Source organism: Sesamum indicum, linkage group LG10 (assembly GCF_026168435.1).
Source record: "Sesamum indicum cultivar Baizhima isolate 11 linkage group LG10, ASM2616843v1, whole genome shotgun sequence".
NCBI lineage: Eukaryota > Viridiplantae > Streptophyta > Magnoliopsida > Lamiales > Pedaliaceae > Sesamum > Sesamum indicum.
Window position 1 is genome coordinate 21,705,800 of NC_142666.1, and position 22,671 is coordinate 21,728,470.

General features: G+C 33.9%; 2 protein-coding genes and 1 long non-coding RNA gene across 3 annotated transcripts; 2 read left to right on the plus strand and 1 right to left on the minus strand.

Moving 5' to 3' along the window:
• Positions 1-646: 646 nt before the first annotated feature.
• Positions 647-5,189, minus strand: SFR2 (Glycosyl hydrolase superfamily protein). Its single transcript, XM_011102419.3, has 11 exons — positions 4,939-5,189; positions 4,030-4,381; positions 3,671-3,809; positions 3,251-3,417; positions 2,592-2,813; positions 2,204-2,360; positions 1,869-2,102; positions 1,627-1,776; positions 1,410-1,539; positions 1,030-1,251; positions 647-873 (listed from the first exon to the last, which is right to left on the minus strand). The coding sequence occupies exons 1-10, from the start codon at positions 5,117-5,119 to the stop codon at positions 1,055-1,057; spliced, it is 1,929 nt and encodes a 642-aa protein (XP_011100721.2). The 5' UTR covers positions 5,120-5,189; the 3' UTR covers positions 647-873; positions 1,030-1,054.
• A 1,123-nt stretch (positions 5,190-6,312) lies between these two features.
• Positions 6,313-7,697, plus strand: LOC105178860 (uncharacterized). The gene is made up of 2 exons (XR_849186.3): positions 6,313-6,637; positions 6,935-7,697. It is a non-coding gene; the product is annotated as an uncharacterized LOC105178860 (long non-coding RNA).
• An 11,980-nt stretch (positions 7,698-19,677) lies between these two features.
• Positions 19,678-22,671, plus strand: LOC105178859 (gibberellin 2-beta-dioxygenase 4). The gene is made up of 3 exons (XM_011102417.3): positions 19,678-20,124; positions 21,703-22,039; positions 22,229-22,671. Exons 1-3 carry the CDS (start codon positions 19,730-19,732, stop codon positions 22,505-22,507), a joined length of 1,011 nt encoding a protein of 336 aa, XP_011100719.2. The 5' UTR covers positions 19,678-19,729; the 3' UTR covers positions 22,508-22,671.

Sequence of the window (22,671 nt, forward strand, 5' to 3'; positions counted from 1 at the left end):
ATTCAAAAGGCTTATCCTGAACAATGATGGGGTTGTGTTAAAATAATAATTGTTGGTGGACGACGAGCCTACCGTGATCACTAGTATCATCACTTCACTTGTCTTGTGACATATATTTATTTCTCCACAATAGTTAACTAAAGAAATAGGTTTGTCGTTTTCTTGGTGGATATTAAATAAGTTGGTCATGATGCAACAAATTAATGGGGATGGATGATTTTCAGCCACTCCTGCTTGATTCAATGATACAAGTCTCGACACATTTGATCCATTCAAGAATTCAATAAATAAATTGATTACGATAGTAAAAAACAAGTGAAAATCATCTCCCCATAAATAAATTGTCTTACTTTTTGTTTTCTTTTTCTTCTTGTTTTCTGCTTATTACACTTTCTACAGTTTAGCCTTCACAACCATCTCCCCATGAAAACGAACATTCAAACAGCAAATTGAGACTTTTCTGTTTCTAAACCGAGGAAGCATCAAAGTCGTTAGTCCAAAAAGCCTTCATTTGATGCCCCTTTCATGGCATTTGCACTCATTTTAGTACCTTCTGTTCTATTTTGCCCAATTCTGGTTAAATGAAGAGTTTCCTTTGATAAGACCATTTCCAGTGGACTAACACCAGCAGCAGGACAAAACCACAGGCAGCAACCCATCAACCTTTTATCCGCAATCCAAGTATTTACATAAAAGCCAAAAGAATCAAGTATGACAAGTAAAATTGGTATTTAAAAAAAAAAAATGGATGACATTTAGGATAGCAACGTGGTTGCAGAGTCCAATGAGATGGATGAGAAAACACTAGCTCCGGCACTGCAAATATGCTATATTAACAACTTGATTCCCAGTTGATGAGAAACTGTGCGTATCCTGGAAGACATAAAATCTGCATTTCAGGCTGATATTGTTAAGAAAAGTAATAGTTATGTATGATGATAATCAAAAACAGCAGCAGGAAACAAATGAAGATGTAATTCTAAAGGTTGGGAAAGAGTGGGAAGAAGTTACAGAAGCAGATAAGATTACGTTGTGAGTCTTTTTGTATCTAGAATCAAACACTTGACATAAGAGGCTCAAGAACCAAATCTTCAGAATCTGAATTGGGATTTGTTTTCTTTCTGAGGGAGAAAGGCCGGAGTAGATATCGTGAAAACCGACTCAATGGGTCCTGCAAACCTTCCATTTCATAGTGTCCAAACCGCCAGTCTCGTACAACATAAGGTCGCAGAATTGGTTTGTCAAGGCCTCCTGAAGAAAGGAGAATTTTCAGAAAAATGAATGTTACCACAAGCATGAAGTGACATACATGACGTGCCCAAAATATAAGGACAAAGCTGAGAGAGGCATTTCATAAACATTTTCCCTGTACTTTGGTGGGAGAAAAGTGTAAACAATGGTGAACTGACCAGCATACATCAGACCATGTTTGTTAACTGCCCTGTAAAATGGCCTTGTTTTTCCTTCTTTAGCAGCTGTTTGAAGTTCATTCCATGCTCGTGCTCTATCTGTCCGTGTTATTTTACCTGACGTTACAACCTGTAAGTAGGACATCAGTGACTTCATTGCTTACAATAACCCAATTATCAATTATCCTCATGACAAGAAGCAGCAAACAACTAATACCTCTTTAAACAAATGATATGACGGGCGTGGAATTCGTGCAAGATTATTTAAACGATCAACTGCTACCAACCCAAACTTTGGACCATACCCATCAGCCCATTCCCAGTTATCAGATATGGTCCAGAACAGGTAACCAATGATGGGTACACCCTAAATGTCACAAAAAATGCAGGCCTATCTTAGCTCTTGAATGAAAAATTATGATTATATATACACACATATATATAAGTTTAGTTCGAAACCATGGTCATTGCTGCATGAGTTGCCAATAGATGTTCCAACATGTATGGGCGCCTGATCAGATCTGTCTCATCGGATACACCATTTTCAGTAATAATAAATGGTACGCCTAAATGTTTATATCTTTCATGAAAATGTAGTAGTACACGGTACAAGCCATCAGGATACACCCCACGCCCGGATTCACTATACTCATCAGTATCCACCAGCTTCAATCCGGCACCAGAAACCACTTCCTGTGCAAATAATTGAAATTTAAACAAAATAAATTGTCAAGATCAGCCAAGATTTACAAAACCGTTTTTTCCTTTTTATTTTGATTAAAAGAGTAGAAAACCTGTCCATAGTAGTTTATTCCGATGTAGTCCAATTTTTCAGAAATACTATCCATAAAAGGAAATAGTGTCAGCGAATTAGCTACTGATACAGCAGCAATGTCAAAAAGTCCGTATGGCCGCATGAAAGAGACATGGTGTGCGACTCCAACAATTGCACTGAAACAAAACCAAAACAAGGCAAATTAATAACTCCAGTCATAAGTTTGAAATAAACAAAATCTTGTTTTATTCATAACTCAACAATGAATAAAGATTTTGGTATTGGATCACGAAGATCACATACTTCCCCAAGAATTCATGACATGACCTAAAACCCTCAATCATGCAATTGACATTTCAGTCACCACCAATTTGCGAACACACAGAAAGTATTATATAAAAGATAACCTTTTCTCATGGATATAATCATAAGCCTTTGAATGTGCTATTGCCATCAAATGCATAGCCTGATTGAAGACACCAGTAGGCAAAGCAGAAGTGGCAGCCTCGAGCATGTCAGGATTACCACCAGGCCAAGCACCAGCACAGTAAGTGAGCATACAGAAAACATGAGGTTCATTAAAAGTTACCCAGTAATCCACCAGATCAGATACACAGTCGACAACAACTCTGCACAATAGAGGAGCAGTGTAAACAATAATTTTAATTTTGACAAAATGGCAAACCAAATCCTGCTCCTGCTCTTTGAAACACACTTATACCGACACCATTAACACCATTTAAGCAATAAGGAATTTGGAAAATACAGGAACTGCAACTGGAATATCCTATGTTATATCTAATAAGATACGTGTGTCAAACACTGAGATTCATCTAAGTGCTGGTGTCTTAAAAACTAAACATTATGCGCTTAAATTAATGACATCGTTTGCCAAGAGTCTACTTGAGCCTCAACTTGATGGCCTATGTTGATCTATCTTTATTAGACTAGGATTTAAAGGTGCATCATACCAATTAATGACAAAAAGTTTTTATGTGATCAGAAGCTCATTATAACTAGTGACTTAGTGATAAAGCCAAACGTTAATGACTTAACAAAGCTGAACCTGGTAAATTCCATAAAATATTCCACAGTCTTCTCCAGCTTCCATCCTCCGTATTCTGCTGCCCATGGTGGCAAAGAATGATGGAACAGTGTCAGCATTACTTTCATCCCATATGAGTGAACTCTGTTGATGATCCATTTATATCGCTCCAATGCTGCAAAGTTAACCTAGAGAAAATAGATGGATAAATCAGTTCCTTTATGTCGAGAAGATGTGCAGGTATCACATTGAAAGCAACTGCTAATCTCGCCAAAACTCAAATTGCTAAGCGTGCGTATGGCATACGGCTTTTAGACACACGAGCAAAGTACAATATCAGACATCATAATGGATGTTTTATGACGTTGGCATAATGTCTATAGTCTATTCTGCACAGAATCATGTGGTCAGAGTTCCACTAATTCCAAAATCCATACTTACAGCTGCACTAGGACCATTTATGGGCTCCTCAGGCATGACCCTTGTCCAATCTATTCCCATGCGAAAAACTTGAACACCAGTATCTTTAGCCAATTTGAGCTCTGTATCAGGATCAGACCAAAATCTCAATCTCTCCTCCCTGAAAATGTATTAAAATGCATTTGCTCTTAGATTGCATTTTCCAGAAGAAAATTACAGGTTCATGACCGACATTCTTAAACCCAGAGATTTCATGCTTATCGAATATCTCAGAGAAGGCTTTTACTGGCTTCATAAAGCTAGAATTATACAGCCCCGTGAAACTGCATTCAGCACTTATAATTCTAAAATGGCTTCCGAGATATGCATGTGGCTCTTACGGGTGTGGAACATTATGCCAGGAGGCAACCGTATGATGGCATTCTTCACCCGAGTTTGGTTCTTCAATTTCTTCATATTTCTCAAATCCTCGGATTTTTGCTTCCATTGCTATCCTGAGTTGTTTCTTTCTCTTCATGCTCTTATTGGCTTCTTTATCTGGCATTCCGGCCAGCTGAGCGCCACCATCTCCCGCGGCGGAAGCCATAACTGCATCAGCCGGTTGAGTGCCTTTTTGAGACTCTGGTTGATCACAGGGATTTTGTTCTGCAAACTGAAGCCAGGCATCATTGAGCCGGTCCTCGACGTGTGCTGGTGCTGTTGCTAATCCAAAAAAGAAGCCTTTTTCTTCTTCTACAGGAAATCACAAATGGATCAAATGACATGAATGTGGATGAAGTTGATGTCCCGCAGGGACAAGGGCATATATGTTCAAGCTGAAGTATAATTTATATTCTACTATTTCCAGCTTCATTACAGTCATAAACTGCACGTATTCACGATCAGATGCACCTAAGGAAAATCATATGGCTATCTGTATTTCTCATTGTATCTCCCCCAAATCTTTACGAGCAGTGCCACCTTCAACTCAAGCTACTATTACAAGTTACAGCTGATTCCGTTTACCATAAAGTTTCACCATAGCCAGCTCAAGTGCCAAAACCAACAACAGTTTGCTCAAAATGATATTCAATCATAGACTGCGGCTATTCCTATTCAAAAATATGCCATTGTTAATGAGTTATTCAAATAATTTGAACCAACGAAATGGTTCTTGAGTTGACGACGACAAGTTAATAGCAGAAACAAATACACGAGGTACATATGTGGACGAAATTCCCAAATATTTGAAAAGAGACAGTAAAGGAAAAGAAAAACCGGGAAACGTAGAAATAAAAAGTAAAGAATACCTGAAGTAGGATTGACGTTGAATTGAGCAAGAATATCAGCAGAGTCGTGGATTGGAGATTTAAAGGGAGACAAATGCTTCCGTTTATAGCGTGAGAAGGAGAAAACATTGGCGGCGACGGTGACGGAGAAGAGAGCACCGGCGAGTTTGGTGGCGGTTACAAGTAAGGTGGCGAATGTCATTATTGTGGGAGGTGAGGAGAGGGGCCACGTGGAGGACAGGCAGTGGTAGGCGGATATTGAGGTTGAGGGTAGAAAAGAAGTAGAAGAGGAGGAGGGGAGTAGGGGTTGGGTTGAAAGTGGAGCCCAAGTCCAAAGTTGGGCTTGGGCCAAGATGAATAGATGTTTGTTTGGTGGTCCAAATAATGATTACAAGAGTAGGAGGAGTGAAGTGGCAGTGATACATCATTTTCAGAATAAATTCTCAATTGCCGTTTAAGTCGCCTTTTCAGCTCCCATCCAAAATGTCCATACTCCTTTCTCTTTTCCTCTCTTCTTCTGCTTCTATTTAATGCTTTTCACTACTCAAAATATATATCTATTTTTTTTATAATAATTAGGGAAAATTTTGGAAATTGGGATTGCAAGGGAGTTAGAGTTGGGCAAGTGTGGAGTTGTCAATTTTATTGGGAAGCAGCCATTAATATATATATATACATATATATTAGGGTTATAAGTCCGTATGGGGGGGTTTGGTCGTACTTTGTTTCATGAGAAACTCTATATAGTCTGAAGCTGTAGGAACAATGGAATGGAGGACCACAGAGAGAGAGAGAGAGAGAGAGACAGACTGTTGCAATTAATTAATACAAGGCATATAACTTTGAAAGCAGTGAAAACAGCCCCATCTCCTACCTACCTACCTACTTCAATACAAGTAGTATATATGTAATAAATTGGTAATTCAACTCCCATGAAGAATCATTATTAGTTGATGAGAGACAAAAAAGATGGTAATGAGAGGCCCCTTTCACATTAAAACCCCCTACCCCACCACATTAATTAATTATTCATATTCCATTCAACTCCTTTTTTTCTTTTTACATCAAAGTAAATTGTAATTATTGTAGAGCATATGGACAATGACAATTATGGTAATGGCCGGCATTCAAAACCCAATACAATAGAAAAATAGTTGCCGGCCCAGAACCAAAGTTTGACTGTGTGTGTGTGTGTGTCTTAGGAAAATGTGAAATGAAAATGAATTCCCAGGACCACACCCTAATTATATATTCTATTAATTCCATAAATTATGAAGCATGTCAGTCACTACACTACACAATGCCTGCTTAATTAACCTACACTACATCATCATTAATATAATTGTGAATTAAAACTAGTTATATATAGTGGGAGATGGGAGATGGGAGGTGGGAGGAGGTTAGGTTTGTTGGTTTTTACTGCGGTGGGGCGGGGCGTCCACGTGCTTACTACGTAGTTATTAACATTCTTTCTGGGCCTTCATATTGTAGCTGTGACAGTCAGGTCCGTAAGGACACCCCACTGCCTGTGCCTGTCCATAAAATCCCCCCCTTCTCTCCTCCTTACCTTTCTTCATAATTCCTTTTTCTCTATCTCATTCTCACCACCATCAATCTCTCTCTCTCTCTCTCTCTCCTTGTATTCATCTAGTATTTCCCATGGTAGACAGAGAAAAGATTGCAAAGCAGAAAGTAACCCTGGAATTTTCACAACTACTAGGTATGCACAACACACACTCAGAGCAACTTAAACATATATATATATATATAGAGAGAGAGAGAGAGAAGACATATATGCTTCCATATTTACTAGTATTGTTCCGTTTCTCAAGTTTTTGCAACTACGTACTTTCTTATATGCATCACCTTTTTCTTGCAAGTTTTATGTATATATGCATTAGCACACAATATATATATATGTATAATTATTAGGGGTTGATTTGTATTTTGAGTTAGGGTTGGTGGGTTCATATTCATCTCATTTATAAATTAAAACATGTGTTGGTGGATGGTGCAGGGTATGAGTTTGATGAAATCACTGACTTTGATGGGCTTACAAAGGGAGGACAAGAGGAGAAAATCTTGGTTCATATAATTTGTATGATGAAGATTAATGGGCAATCGGTTTATACTTGTTCACCCTAGTTCACTGGGTGCTATCCTACCTGAGCTTTTTTTTCTTTTTATTTTTATTTTTTGACTTGTTGCCTTTTATTTTTCTCTCTTTGATTGTTTTCTTGACCTTGTAAGACCTTTTCTTGACCTTGTAAGACCCCATTTGTTGTGGTCTTTTCCTATTTTTTATGTGGTTTTGGATGCCACACCGGAGTATTTTGGTGTTGGCCTCATCTACTTTTTTTCTTCGTTCCCGTCCAACTCACGTTCTCCTTCCTTGTCTATCCCTCCTGAGCTATTCAAATTTACAAGTGTTTCTATGTGGATCAGTATTGTCATCAAGAAACACCTTTGGGAAACTTGACTCTTTATTTGTTTTTTGGTTGTAATAAATTGGGATTAGTGTTAGAAATGTAATAAAAAAGAAAAGGTGGTGTTTGTAATTGGATATATATATTATGTGATTGAGTAAAAGCTGGACAGTGTATATTCTTGTGGTAGGGCCATGAATTTGAATTGTATTAGATGGGCAGATAGCCAAATATAGAGATGGTGTGGGGGTTGAGTCCCTGAGTTTGGTTGTTTTATATGTTGTTGGGGTGAAAAGTAGTATGAGAATAAATATTCTTGCAGTGATGTGTGGAAAGAGTTTTTTTATCTCGTGACTGCTTGCACTCCATGTACAACCAATTACCATATACACTGTATTATTGGATGTGGATCCATCTTCTTCTTCCCCCTCCATCCCATTAATATATATATATATATATATTCTCACTCCTTTTAGTTAAAATCCTTTTGATTGGACACAATGGAATGAGCTTTTTTTTTATTTTATTTTTTTTAATAATAAAAACCACCTAGAGGTGGGGGAACTTTTCGGAGTCCCCAATCCTTCTATATTAAAATTCATAAAATAGTTACAGCGGGGAGAGCTACCTCCCTTGAATTTCTAGCAAAGCCATAAACAAGGAGTACTACTCCCTTACAAATAGAGCAACAATGAACAAAGAGTACTACTCCTTATCAACAATGGAATGAGCTTATTAATTAAAGTTTTTTTAACTATCTACTAATTAAGCTTGAATATTTTTGTACTAACGAGTTGCAAAAAGTATATGATATGTGTTTTACAATCTTGAACATGATGAATGGGAATGTTTTTTGAGTTTGATGACCCCTTTAATTATAACCTCCTTTGGACTGCTAATTCTTGATTACATATATTAGTCATAATTAAAATGTTGAAGAAATGAAAATATATAAGTGAGTGTTAATTTGAGAGAAAAGAAATGGTAATTAAATAGAAAACACAATGATGCAGCATAGATAGAGCATTCATTTCCAAGTTTGTGGTATTTGATGTGACAGAGTGAAAGAAAAAAAGAAAAATCCAATTAGAAAGAGAGAAGCATATTATATATTTAGAATAAATAAAAAGTGCAAAGGACAAAGGGGGTAGAGTTGAACTCCAGAAAAACAGGGTCAATAAATTGTACCCAAAAAAATGAGCTGTCCCAAGACTGAAATCAAAAGGTGTTTCTGAAAATAGTGGGGGTGGGGGGCCTGTTACTGTGTTCACACTTAATTCCATTACTAATAATATTGTTTCAATTCTGACCATTTTTCTGAAATAAAATCACAAGTAGAGTTTGAAAAATTGAGGTTTGTAGACCTTGAAACAACAACAACAATTTTAATGGAGAGTAGTGCAGAGGTTAATGATGGTGTCTTCAATTCCAAGTTGCAAGGGTAGAAAGACAAGTTTCTTTATGTGTATAATTAATTACTTGGACAGAATGAAACAGATGAAGAAAGTAATTGAAATACTCATCGCTCATGGGCCGGGGATATATACAGAATCCTTTAGCCCAAAAGTTAGATACTGGGCTGGCTCCGACACCCATTATTCTTAACTCTCACGAAAACACACATTGGATTACATATGCAACAAACATCATTATTAGTATTCCCAAGATGTCACACCATTCCATATATCATCAATGACACATATCCCTTTTTATATAATAATACGTTGCCTTCAAATATTATTAGTAAAATTACGTATATCATACCATTTTTTTTTTATTTTAATAACATCTATCCCTAGAATCAAAGATTAAATCAACATACATACTGTACCATCACCAAATAATTAGAATAGGTGGAGCAGGGCAGGGCCTAGTTTCTATTTAAAGAAATAAACCTCATCATGATTTACAATTCTTGAAAATAAATGAATGGGATTTGCAATCATAGGATGCTTTTAATTATGCAAACAATAATGGATGCATGTCAGCCGGATGTATAGCCATCATGCCTAAATCAATTAATACTCATAATATTGTGCTGCATAATTCTAATTAACCTTTCCTCCATCTATTATTAAGTGATTGTGAATTGTTTCTTCATGATTTGGGACAATGACAATAAGAAGCAAATATAAAATGGAAATCTTCACTAATTTATTTTTATTTAATTTTTTTATATTTGTACAAGTTTAAGATGATAAATCTATTTAATTATAATTTGAATTCATTTACGTATTATAGAAAATCTAACATTTATAGTCATCTTTGAAAAAGATATTAGATGGTTACAGATATACACACACAAAAAAAGAACAAAGTGTGTGGAAGTGATAAATTTTAAATTTTAAGACCCACTCAAATTATATATAATTAATGATGTAAATTTTAGTCCAAGATATATATATATATATATATATATATATATAGGTGTGCATGGTAGCTATAGATGCAGATATTAGCATAAGGTAAGTAGGATTTTATTACCCTACATTTAACCGCGAGGTAGCTATTAGTGAGTGTCATTTTCTAAGTTAATAGGTACAGTCATAATGTCATCTAACCTATATAGTCAATGCCTACATACCCCTCTTTTAATATATATATATATAGCACATAATATAATTATGCATTTTATGCTCATCATCCTGGACATGTATCTACTTTTAATATATATAAATATTTTTTTCTCTATTTTAATAGTTATTATAAATTTGTACTATATATATATATATATTAATTCTTTTATTGTTGATTATTTATATTAGAATGATCCAAAATTAAAAAAGAAAAGAAATACATAATCATATATCTAGCATATATATATATAGATATTTTTGCATTCAATTATTGAAAGCAAGCTAGGTAGCTAGTCCCACAAATTCTAAATTTCATATATAAAATCCATCTGTGGAGTACTATTTGTTGAAAATTATGAAATGAAACATCACAATCAAACACTATTATATATCTTGAAAATGATGTTAAGTTGAGACACTATTTTAGTCTTTGATATAAATTCATGAAATTATTGGTAATTAATTTCAACATAAATTTGAAATAATAATTTTTATAAGTCATCAACTTTATTTGATAAGCTAATTAATTAAATCGATGGAGCCCGCTAGACATAACATAAAGAATTAAATTATCTGGAGAATATTTCCCCAAATATTGATTAAGTAATATTCCGCAAATCAAATGGAGAATGAGAATCATATATATATATAGGGATGAATTTAAGGTGGTAATAGTGAAAAAATCAGTATGGTTCAGGACTTGACAAGAATGCAACGCAAGTATAAAAATAAATATATTTAAATTTTAAATCGAAAGGAACCAGTTCCTTAATCCCGGGCGTTTGGCACTCAACAAGCATAACACAAGTTTAAAATAAAACAACCGACTATTGTAATATAGGGTGACAGAAATTTAATCACGAAATTTTACCTTTCTGATTTGAAGACTTTCTTCAAACTTTTCTCCTCCAACCGTATGCACGCTCAAAGATCAACGAGATCTCCTCCACGTGGAACACACATTACACTGAAGGTGGTCTACATCAAACTTTGCTAGATGTAGCGTGTATGTAATATAAGAAACTTGATTATACTATTAACTTAGTATATCAAACTCAAGAGGACTTCACTCTAACTTAAAATTAGTTCAAGAAGAACAATAATAGAGAAAAAAAGAGGGAGAAGAGAGTTGTCAAGATGATAAGTGTGAAGAAGAAGTAGTGTTGTCTTTGGTATTGTATACAAAATGATATATATATATATATATAACACTATACACACACAAACACACACAAGAGATATTTCATGTACTTATTGTATGTATACCACTACAAAAACAGGCGAGCTATTTGGCCATCTTGGGACGGTAATGACGTCTTCTACCTTTTTTTGGGATTATAAGTTTGGAATAGCCACACTGTTCTAAGATGAGTTCCATACACTAATTCTGTTTCAAACACCGTTCCAAAGTAGTAATCGTAAATAATTGAAACTCTATTTAGAATACTATATTAGAATTAGAACGTTCTTGAGTCAACTGTTCCTATATGTGTTGCAATGGATGTAAATGACAGTTCAAAAATGTATTTTAAAATAAGGTACAATTTGAAACAATTTTGGAACACACTTAATCAATTATACGAAAAACCATTCCAAATTATTAGTTTTATTTAAGAAGTTATGTGTTTCTAAAAGTGTTCCAAAACTCAGTACACATTGGAACGATTTTTTGTATCATTTCTTTAGTGTTATTGAAACCGTTCTAAATGAAATACAACGACTATATTTCAACAGTCAGAATATAAATTAACAATTATTTTTTAACGGCTAAATATGTGTTTCTGTACCCGTTCCTAAAAGAGCTCCAAAGACCATCCTTAAATATGTCCACAAATTGCTCGTTCAGTTCCCGATTATGATATCTCAACATCTGAGATCCTGATTAATTTCAAATTTAAATGTATAACAATATTTCCATATGTGAACATATCTAGCGATTGATCTAAAATCAAATAGTCTGATGGACAGTTGCATCATTTTTAACATCATGAATTGTGCATCAGATCTGATATCTCAGCATCCATATAACAAAAATATCTTAAACTTGTTGAATGTAGTCTTTTCTAGATTTGATAATATTCAACGGTCTGATTAAAATTTTAACGGTCTTATTACGCGATCCAATACAACAGTATAAGATGCTATTTACATCTATGTAAGACTAATAATTTTATATATATACATATACACGTGATCTCTTGAACATTTATGAATTAATTTATAGCATTATACATTTTCAATGCTCTTAATTAATTGTTGGTCTACTTTTTTCTGATCAATAACATGTCTGTGACGATTTTTTCTATATTTTTTATTTTTCTGAATTTTTTGAAAAAATAATTTTGAGACACAATTAGGAACAGTTTGTAATAATTAGGAACGATCTCGTTTCAAAACAAAACGATATCGATTTGTTTTTTTGGGGACGGTCGTCGGGAACGGTTAAACTATAGGGACGATTTTTTAAATAATGCTCGTCAACAGAAAAGGTGTCGTTTTTATTACTGGGAACGATGTTAGGAACGATTTTTTTTTTTTAAATTGCCCGTTCCAAAGCTCGCTCCAAAAATCAATATATATACAACTTTTAACAGATTTTTTCCTTTCTCCCTCCCTCACTCTCCTCAGTCGATTGCCTCACCTGGTACTCAGCTTCACCGCCATGCAGAGGTAAGTGGAATCAAACGGCTGTTGTTGTTTTTTTTTTTTTTGACACCCCACTTTTCTCTTTGATACCCGCTCCCCCCTCCACCATTTTACTTTTTCTTTTCTTTTTTTTTACCACACTTTTATTCTATTTTTGCCCCCATTTTGGTATAAAAATAAACCCCTGGTTTTTTTAAACAAAATTTCAGCTAGTTTTCGCAAAAAAATTCGGCTGTTTTTTTATATTGAATTTTGGTTTTTTGAAAAAAAATTCTGAATTTTTTTTGAAAAATTTAATTTCGTCTAAATAAATTTCTGAAAATATTTTTTTTTAATTTTTTGTAATTTCCTAATTTTCTATAATATTTTAATTTTTCTAATTTTCTGTAAATTTTTTTATAATTTTTAAATATTTTCTGTAAATTTTTGGTAAAATTGGAAGATTTTTTTTAAAAATTGGAATATTTTTTTAAAAATTTAATTTTTGAAAAATTGGAAGATTTTTTTTTTAATTTTAAAAGTTTTCTATCAATTTTTTTTATTTTTAAAAATTTCTGCAATTTATGTACAATTTAAATGAGTAATTTATGCAATTTATGTGCAATTTAATTGAGTAATTTATGCAATTTATGTATAATTTATTGAGTGATTTATACAATTTATTTTTAATTTATTGTGTAATTCATGGAATTTATGTAAAAAAAATTGATCAATTTCACCAATATTTATTTTACATAATAAATATAAATAATCACAGAAATTGGAACAATATTAATAATTTTTTTACATAATAATGACATTAATAAAGTTTTTTTGATCAATTTCCACAAGATTAATATTTTTACATAATATATAAATAATAAAAAGAATTGGAATAATATTTGCATTAATAAATTTTTACATAATAATCACATTAATAAAAAAATTTTGATCAATTTTACCAATATTAATATTTTTACATAATAAATATAAATAATCGCAAAAATTGGAACAATATTTTCATTAATAAACTTTTACATAATAATCACATTAGTAAATTTTTTTTGACCAATTTTTTCAATATTAATATTTTTACATAATAAATGTAAATAATCACAAAACTTGGAACAATATTCCAATTAATAGATGTTTACATAATAATGTCAATAATAAAAAATCTTAGACCAATTTGCTCAATACTAATATTTTTGCATAATAATCACAAAAATTAGTATATTTTTTTTTATTTTCATATTAATGTCAATAATCAGAAAATTTAGACTAGTACTTCTCAATAATTTGTTTGAATAATGTCTACTAGTATGCTGCTAGTACAGCATGGTCGACGGCGTGGTTGTGGTTGTGGCTTGCCATTTCCACCAGTATCGTCAGATGCTTTCCAGGTTGGGGAAGCAGTTCTTCAACCTCCCACACCACCTGATACGACCGCACCGTTCCCCGCCTCGTAGACTCCACATAATGTTGGAACATCTGCAGTTGCACAGGTTATTGATGACACGTTACAACAGCTTGCCACCACAGCGGGTGCTCCACTACCACCATCAGGCCCCCCACCATCATCGCGTGGTAAATTTGTTTACCTATTTTTTTTTAGTATTAATTATTTTAACTTGAAAATGTGTAATATAACATGTTCTTTAAGGACCGACTGCTGGTTCCACGAGTACATCAATGCAGGTGCGAGGACATTTGCCCCACCCATGGCCGTGTTTGAGGCACGTGCCATCAGAGCACCAGCATTTATGGGTTGAGAGCATGAAGATAATAAAATTTAAATTAATTTAATTTTACGTAATAATCTAATTATGTAATAAATTTTACAAATATTTTGTTTTTTTTTTTTCTGCAGATGACCTACTGGTGCGACTATAACGGTGAATCCATGTTTCGGGTCTTCCACATATGCGCTGGCAAGTACATTCGAAAGACCTTTTTTGTGGCCGGATCCAGCCTGGTCAGGCCACTCTCGCTGCCCAACGAGGTGTGGGGAGAGCTCCAGACATACTGGGCCAGTGAGAACTTCCAGCATGAGTTCTCGAAGAATAAGGTCAATCGGAAGGCAAATTACACTGCATCCTCGATTGTGTACCAGGGGGAGAGGGTCTTCTTCAGTCGGCATGCACAAGAAGAAGTTGGTAAGTAAATACGATGATTTATCTTTATTTTTTAAAATCGATACTAACTATTTTTCCTTCTACAGGAGAAAGAGCTCGATCGGCTACCCAAACAAATGGAATTATTTGAGTGACGCTACAAGAAAAAAGAGGTTGGCGGCTGGAGTGGGCCAAGGGCGCTGGGGATGGCGGTAAGTACCTAAATTATTATTATTATATTTTTTAATAATTAAATTCTTCATTAAAAGTACTAACAAATTTGTTTGTTTTGCAAGAGACGTTTCAGAAGATGATGGAGGATCGTCAGCCTCAGCCCATGGTCGAGGATCACGATGTCCTTGTCGAATCAGAGGCTTCGATGGCAATGACGAAGCAATAGATCTGGCTGGCTGTAGTAGGGGGCAAGAACAAGGGCCGAGGATTTTGCCTTGATTTTGAGGTCCACGTCTCCAACTGCACATTCACATCACCATCGCCACCCCAACTGACACCACCACTGCCACTGCTAATCCCGGCCATGGAAAACCGTATCAGTCGCCTCAAGCTCATGATGGCCATAATGAGGGAGATGCGGGCCTCCTCCTCAACCGCAACACTACCTCCAGCGTACCCCCTCGAATGAGGACGACATGGACATCACTAACGAGGAGGAGTTAGATTAGATTTTTATATTTTTATAATTAAATATTTTTTGCATTGATATACTTTTTTTAATTATTCATGTTTTATAATATTTATTAATTTTTATTATTTTATATTTATTCAATTAATTAAATCTATCCAATTGACACTTAATTCAAAAGCACCAGTCACCATGTGTGGCCGTCTAGTAATACTTATGTCATATTAGAGAATAGATGAAAATGGCGTGAACTTTAAGGCTACCGAGTGTCATGCGGGTACTGTCCTTTCATCGGCCATCTCCCGGTCTTAGCTAGGGCATGGAATTGGTCATCGGTTCTCATCCTGGACTAAACATCTATGCTTAATATTTTGATTATGTTTCTCTACTTGATCAACATAAAAGAACACGTTCTTATTTGATCACCCCCCGTGGCCATAGACTCCCGGAGCACAATATACATCAGAACGCATAGGAGATCGGTGTCAACATCTCGATAAGCGACGGATCCTCTCTTGGAATCAATCTTCATACACGTTCTAACTGCACTGGAACAAGACTTATAATAACCAAATCAGAACATGGTCATCTTTCACTAGGCCCTAGATACAGTCGTCCCATATTGACTGCATGGATCCTCAAGATTGTGGACTAAATCTACTATTGGAGTTGAGGAGTTCAAGTCATATCGACTAAACCTTAAGGGATTCCATATGACGACTTCGCGCGAGTCAGTTCAGTCGGCTTGACAACCTTATATAGACGTCATACGTCTATCGTCTATGAAACACGACACCCATCTTATGGACGCAATAGTTAGTGCAAGTCTCAATAGAACCCTCGATGTCCATTCTTAGGGCTCTCGACTTGAAATATTTCAGATTCAACCCCTGAAAGTTGGTTTCATGGTTGCCATCAAATACACAACCCAACTTCATTGGTTGATTAGTGATCTGTGGGCTTTGTTGCAATGTATGAAAATTACAAAAATAAGAACAACAAAGTAAGGTCAAATGAATACTTACTCTTATTAATTTAATTTAATATTACAAAATAAAAAAAATTATTTAAATAGATTACAAAATAGCTAATTTAATTAACTTGTTTATCACCTATTTCAAAAAAATAATAGTTGTACTTGCAGGTGCAGTGGACAATTATGAGTTGTGGGCATCCAAATTAAGGTATATATATATATATAGGTATAACTACCAACAAATATGCCTTAATTATTAGGAAAGAAACATGGGACACTACTACTACTACTAGAACATTAAAACATGGTTATATATATATATATATAATGTCACACTTGCTAATTATACGTACTATAATAACGAACCACTTAATTTTCCACCATTCATTCAACTCTTCTACGTACCATATATATATATATATATATATATATATATATTTAGGGTTGAATGCAATTTAATCTTATATAATATGTAAAATGAGCAAATACCTCCCTATAAAAAAAGAATTAGTAAATTATCTCTTTGTGTTTCAAAAAATAAAGCAAATTACCCCATTTATGATTTTAGATATGGGGTAATTTACTTCTTTTTTTAAAATACAGGAAGTAATTTGTTATTTTATTTTTCACAAAAATATTTTTTTACTCAATTTTCAAATCACAATGGGGGAAATTGCATTTTCCCCCATATATATATATATATATATAGATATATGCCTAACTCCTACTCCAGTCTCCAATTATTTCACAACTACGTCATCTTTTTTGTTTGAAAAATAAAGAATATTGAGCCATAACTGATAATACAATTGAGAGAATGTGACAGTTGAAGGAAGCAACCAGATTTATTTTTTTTTTTCCTGTCTTTGGTCCTCATACCCTACAAACAAATAAAAAGAAAATCAAAGGAGTATGGGCTGATTGTTGTAGAATGGAGTGATGAACAACTGTTGGAGTATTAGGGCATTGGGGGAGAGGACCCTTCCCTCCCTCCTACCTTTTTCCTGTTTTTGTTTCTTTTCTCCTCGTTTATTCAAATTCTTCTTTGTGGAACCCTTTTTCCTTTCCACCATATATATCTACTTCTACTTAATATCACCGACGCACACTTGACACCCCCCCCCCCCCTCCACACACATATATATCTATATGCTAAATTGTATCCGTCTCCTCTAAAATTTGATATAATTACAAATGCAATTTCATTGTTTGAAAAATTATAAAATTCTCGTAATTTTTGATAAAATTATGTAATCCCTGAACGAATGTATGAAATTGTCAACTTTGCCCTTACAATATTATTTTACTTTTTAAAAAAATCAGACGAGGTGGATGAAAAAATTAAGAAAAAAACTATTTACTTAACCCATAAAAAAAATAAAAAATATATAAACTAATAATTTTTAATTTACAAGAGCATTTTTATCAGTTAATCACAAAAAATTGATGAAAATCGACCGATTAGGCTAATTGTTAAATAATCATTAAAATCAATAGGGTAGTGGTAATTTTTCAAACATGAGAGGTATTCGTAATTATGTCAAACCTCAAAAGAAATTTACCCTATATATGTATATAGAAATGCTAAAATTACGAGGAATATATATATATAATTTTTAAATTGAACATATCTATTATCTATTTTGTATTATTATTTATATTTGACCTCAATTGTTCAATTGCAACTAAAATTATTTAATTATCTAAAAAAAGTCTAATTGGTTGGTTTAACTTTAGAAAGAATTAATTTGTTGAAAAAATATCAGTTAACAAAGAAACTAAATTCATAAAATTATTTTGCATGAAAATCTAATTGATTGATTTAATTTTTCCAAATATTCTGATAAAAAATTCAACGATCAAACTAAATTTATATAAATTTTATAATTATTTTTAATTGTAGATAATTACATCTCCAATCGTGCAAGAAGTTAAAGAAGCATAAAGCTCACATTGATCTAGAATGTTATTTCAAAATATTTGATAAATGTTTTTAAATTTAGACATTTAATAAATGAGTAGTTATTCTTGATGTTTGAGGTTTAATTTCTAAACTATTTTTTAATATAATTTTGTATTTATTGTTGAAGTTTTCATTCAAATCTCAAACTCCATAGCTAATAAATTAGAGAAGATCACTCGTCTTGATATGTACATTTTTAAAAAAAATAAAAAATTATTAAGTATTTCATAAGAATGTTTGTTTTTATTATAGATAATTACATGTCCATTTATGCAATAAAATAATTGATCTGAAACACTAATTAATTGTTTTTTTTTCCTTTATCAGTTATTGTAATATATGAGTTTATGAAATATGTATATAGAAATTTGATGTGGATCCTCCACTAACTTTCATTTTTAATTATTTCGTTCAATAATTATGTTAATTAATATATTTGCTTAACATTTGATTTTTATATTAATTAAAAAATTATTTTTCTTTTGAGAGGATATTAATTAAAGATTTGTATTGATAACTTCCTATCTAGGTATTAATTATTTCGTTATAATAAGTTATTTGATAAGTTTCCTAAAATTCACTTTTTCCTTTTTCTCTTTAAAAATAATTCGTGAAAAGTTAGCATAAGATTGAAAATTATGTTGTAAAATAAGATTATATAATTAAAAAAATATATAATATTGACTACACAGTAGTATAAAACTATTATTTTATGTTACACCCAACAAATAGTAAAGTCAATAAGACATAACAATTAATCAAATTTAATTTTATTGGAGTATCTCTTTCATTCCTATTTTGATGATTTCAAATTTTTGTAAATTCAATTGATATTGATGCATATAATTTAAAGAAAAAATTAAATTATATTAAAAAAATATAAGTAATTAATTAGGTAGATGAGAGGGAAATACAAAATTAAAAGATTGGAATGGTGTTAATGGTATGAAAGCATAAATGAATTAATTATATATATGAGATATGATGTTTTCTAAGCATGTCATCAATTATTGATTCACTTGATTGATGCTACATATGTATTATGTACAATCAACACTAGTCAACAACAAACCCCAATTATTGATTCATTTTCAATCATAACTAATTAATTCCCCCCTATCAATAATATATATATATATATATGAAGGTCATTTTGGATATTTGTTTGGGGCAAATTAATGAAGCTCATCATATATAGCATGAGAATCCAAAATGAAACGAATTTGTAAGCTGAAAGATAATTGGTAAGATAATGAGGCGTGTGTGTGGATGAAAGATGACATTCAGCCAAAAAGTCAACCTTCTTGACTCATGACATAAACTTGTTAGTTTGAAACTCCTCATTCACCCATCCCATAATTCCCATTCCCACCAAAAATAACAAGAATATAATTAAAACACATATATAATACTCTCTCTCTCTCTCTCTCTGTATATATATATATATTGCTACCTTTCTTCAGAAAAACAAACAACCAAAAGCATATAGATGGTTGTGGGTTTGAGAATGGAGGAGAAAATAAGAGATGACTTTCAACTCCCCATAATAGACCTTCTCTCATCAAAATCAAACCGCTCAGCAACCTCAAAACAGATTGTCAAAGCTTGTGAAGAATACGGTTTCTTCAAAGTGATCAACCATGGCGTCCCACACCACATTATTACCCAGATGGAAGAAGAAGCCCACAAGTTTTTCTCCAAACCCCTGTCCGAGAAGCAGCGGGCGGGGCCCGCCAACCCATATGGTTATGGATGCAAGAACATTGGGTTGAAGGGTGACATGGGAGAAGTCGAATATCTTCTTCTCCAGACAAACCCTCATTTCATCACTTCTCTACTCCACAACTCTAATAAATATATTTCTCAAGATTCAAACAACTTCAGGTACACGCACACACACTCCTCATCATCACTCATTAATATATATTCTCCACCTCTATCCATCCTCATACGCACGTTGCAACACATATCATCATATCTATTACAATAATCTAATTAAATGTGCATATGATATGATAGAGTACGTACATAAATTAATAATATAAGATGCAAATCAGGTTTTAGTATTTATGTACATATATATGTATATATTTGTTTGTAGCTAGCTTGGTCCAGATGGTCTTGCTTCTCTCTCTCTCTCTCTCTCTCTTCTCAATTAGTTATTGAAAGAATCATGAGGAATTTTGTTGGGAGGTATACAAATTAAGGTTTTGATATGTATCATCAATAATTTGCATGTAGGGCGTTGGACAAACTGGTGTATACAATATGGGGACCCAAGCTATAAGGATATATAGGGCAGCCATGTGTTTTTCCAACTACGTACTCTTTTAGATTAAGGGCGCCCACTTTCTTATATATATGGTACTAAAATTTGGTTGCATGGTGGATATATATTTATATTTATATACATATATATATAGATATAGATATGTTATATATGGTTGGTGTGTATGTAGAAGGGGGACATATACAGATACATTAGATAGATCATAGTGAAATTGTTGGACAGACAGTGGCTGCAGGGGTAGGAAGATTGTTTCAGGAATCCACATCTGCACTCCTACCTCCTTGTATTTTTCATTGAAGTTCCACTACCACATTTTGATATATCAATTGTTTCCCGTTTCGATCCTCCACATATATATCCTTAATTGTCAATTTCAACCTAGGTAGGCGAGGATTGATGGATAGATGGACGATCACGTCCGGGGTGTTTTTTCTATTAATATTTCGAAAAATATTACAACATTATAGTTCAAAGTTTTTCTCAAACTCCAACTTGGATCAGCTTAATTGTGTACTTGTTACCCACTTGGAAGATAAGTAGGGAACCAAAGTAGATGATATTAATTTGGTGGAGACTATGTGGACCGAAAAATTGATTTTGGTTCGATTTAAAAGGATAATGAAAAAGTGGATTAGGATAATAGGATACACTGGGAAAGAGGAAAGTGGTGTAGGTGTGTGAGTAGCCGGTACGGTGTATGAGAGTGGGAAGGTACTTAATCCAAGTGAGAATTGAGAGAAAGATGGATGGATAGATATGATGATGCAGTGGGACTGTGGGTGTGGGAGTGGCAGTGGCAGTGGGTGGCGTACTCTTTTTAACAATTAGAAGAAGAAGAAGAAGAAGATGAGAGAGAGAGAGAGAGAGAGAGAGAGAGAGAGAGAGAGAGAGTGGAGGAGCAATCAAATCAGAAAAAACTTGCCAGATGTGGGGGATAACCTATGTCACCATTTTTTACCAAAACAAGCACATTGCACACTGCACTCTCCCTCCCATCTCTCAAATCTACTTCCATTTCCCAAAGTTGATTATCATCAGAATTAAATCCAGACCATCAGTTGACTAGCAATGAAATGGAGTGTGTGTGTATATATATATCTATATATCGATGTCTGAGATTAAAAATCAAAATAAAAAAGATGGGTGTTGATTGATGGGAATTGGCATGGCAGGTGTGCAGTGATTGGTTATGTGGAAGCAGTTAGGGAGCTGGCATGTGAAGTACTGGATTTGATTGGAGAAGGGTTGGGTGGGGCATACCCACCCTCCTCCCAGTTCACAGGGCTAATCAGGGACGTTGAGAGCGACTGTGTGCTGAGGCTAAATCACTACCCACCCTGCGATGATGTTAGGATTGGGTTTGGGGAGCACACAGACCCTCAGATGCTGACGCTGCTGAGATCCAACGGGGTAGAGGGACTTGAAATATCGTTGGAGGAAGGGGTGTGGGTCCCAGTGAAGCCACACCCAGAGTCAGCCTTCTGTGTCAACGTGGGTGACGTGTTGAAGGTAAGTGAAAGATAGTAGTACCCTTGGTTTCTTTGTTTTAAATTAAACAATGGGGTTGGGGTTGGGGTTGAGTGAGGGATATGCTGAAACTGAAACTGAAAAGTAATGTCTACCCATTGAACTCAAACATCAAAAAGAGAGAGAGTGATTCAGTTGAGTACACTAATTCTGAATTTGTGATGTGATCAGGTAATGACTAATGAGAGGTTTGTGAGCGTAAAACACAGAGTGGTGATGAAGTCGTACAAGGCGAGAAGGTCAATGGCATACTTTGCAGCTCCACCATTGGATGCCACAATAACATGCAACACCCACTCCCACAATAATCCAAATCCAAATCCAATATATAGAAGCTTTACTTGGGGAGAGTACAAGAAGGCTACATATAGTTGTAGATTAGGGGATGTTGCAGCCCGTCTTAATCATTTCAAAATGCCTCTATCACCTCTCCCTCTCCCAGAGGATTAGCTAGTTGCAGTAGTAGTAGTAGTAGTAGTGATGCAGATTTTGTGTATGATGTAGCAGTAGCAGTATGATCCTATCCCTATTGTTCTCTATTGCTTTTTCATTTTCATGTTTTACTACTAAACTTATCTAACTTATGATCATTACATCACCCTCCTCTCTTTCAC

Coding starts and splice junctions, on each gene's coding strand:
- SFR2 (XM_011102419.3), bottom strand. CDS start 5,119: ATGACATTCGCCACCTTACTTGTAACCGCCACCAAACTCGCCGGTGCT. Junction 1,540..1,626: donor CATATCATTTGTTTAAAGAG/GTATTAGTTGTT, acceptor TCCTACTTACAG/GTTGTAACGTCAGGTAAAAT. Junction 1,252..1,409: donor ACATGGTCTGATGTATGCTG/GTCAGTTCACCA, acceptor TCCTTTCTTCAG/GAGGCCTTGACAAACCAATT.
- LOC105178859 (XM_011102417.3), top strand. CDS start 19,730: ATGGTTGTGGGTTTGAGAATGGAGGAGAAAATAAGAGATGACTTTCAA. Junction 20,125..21,702: donor CAAGATTCAAACAACTTCAG/GTACACGCACAC, acceptor TTGGCATGGCAG/GTGTGCAGTGATTGGTTATG. Junction 22,040..22,228: donor ACGTGGGTGACGTGTTGAAG/GTAAGTGAAAGA, acceptor TGATGTGATCAG/GTAATGACTAATGAGAGGTT.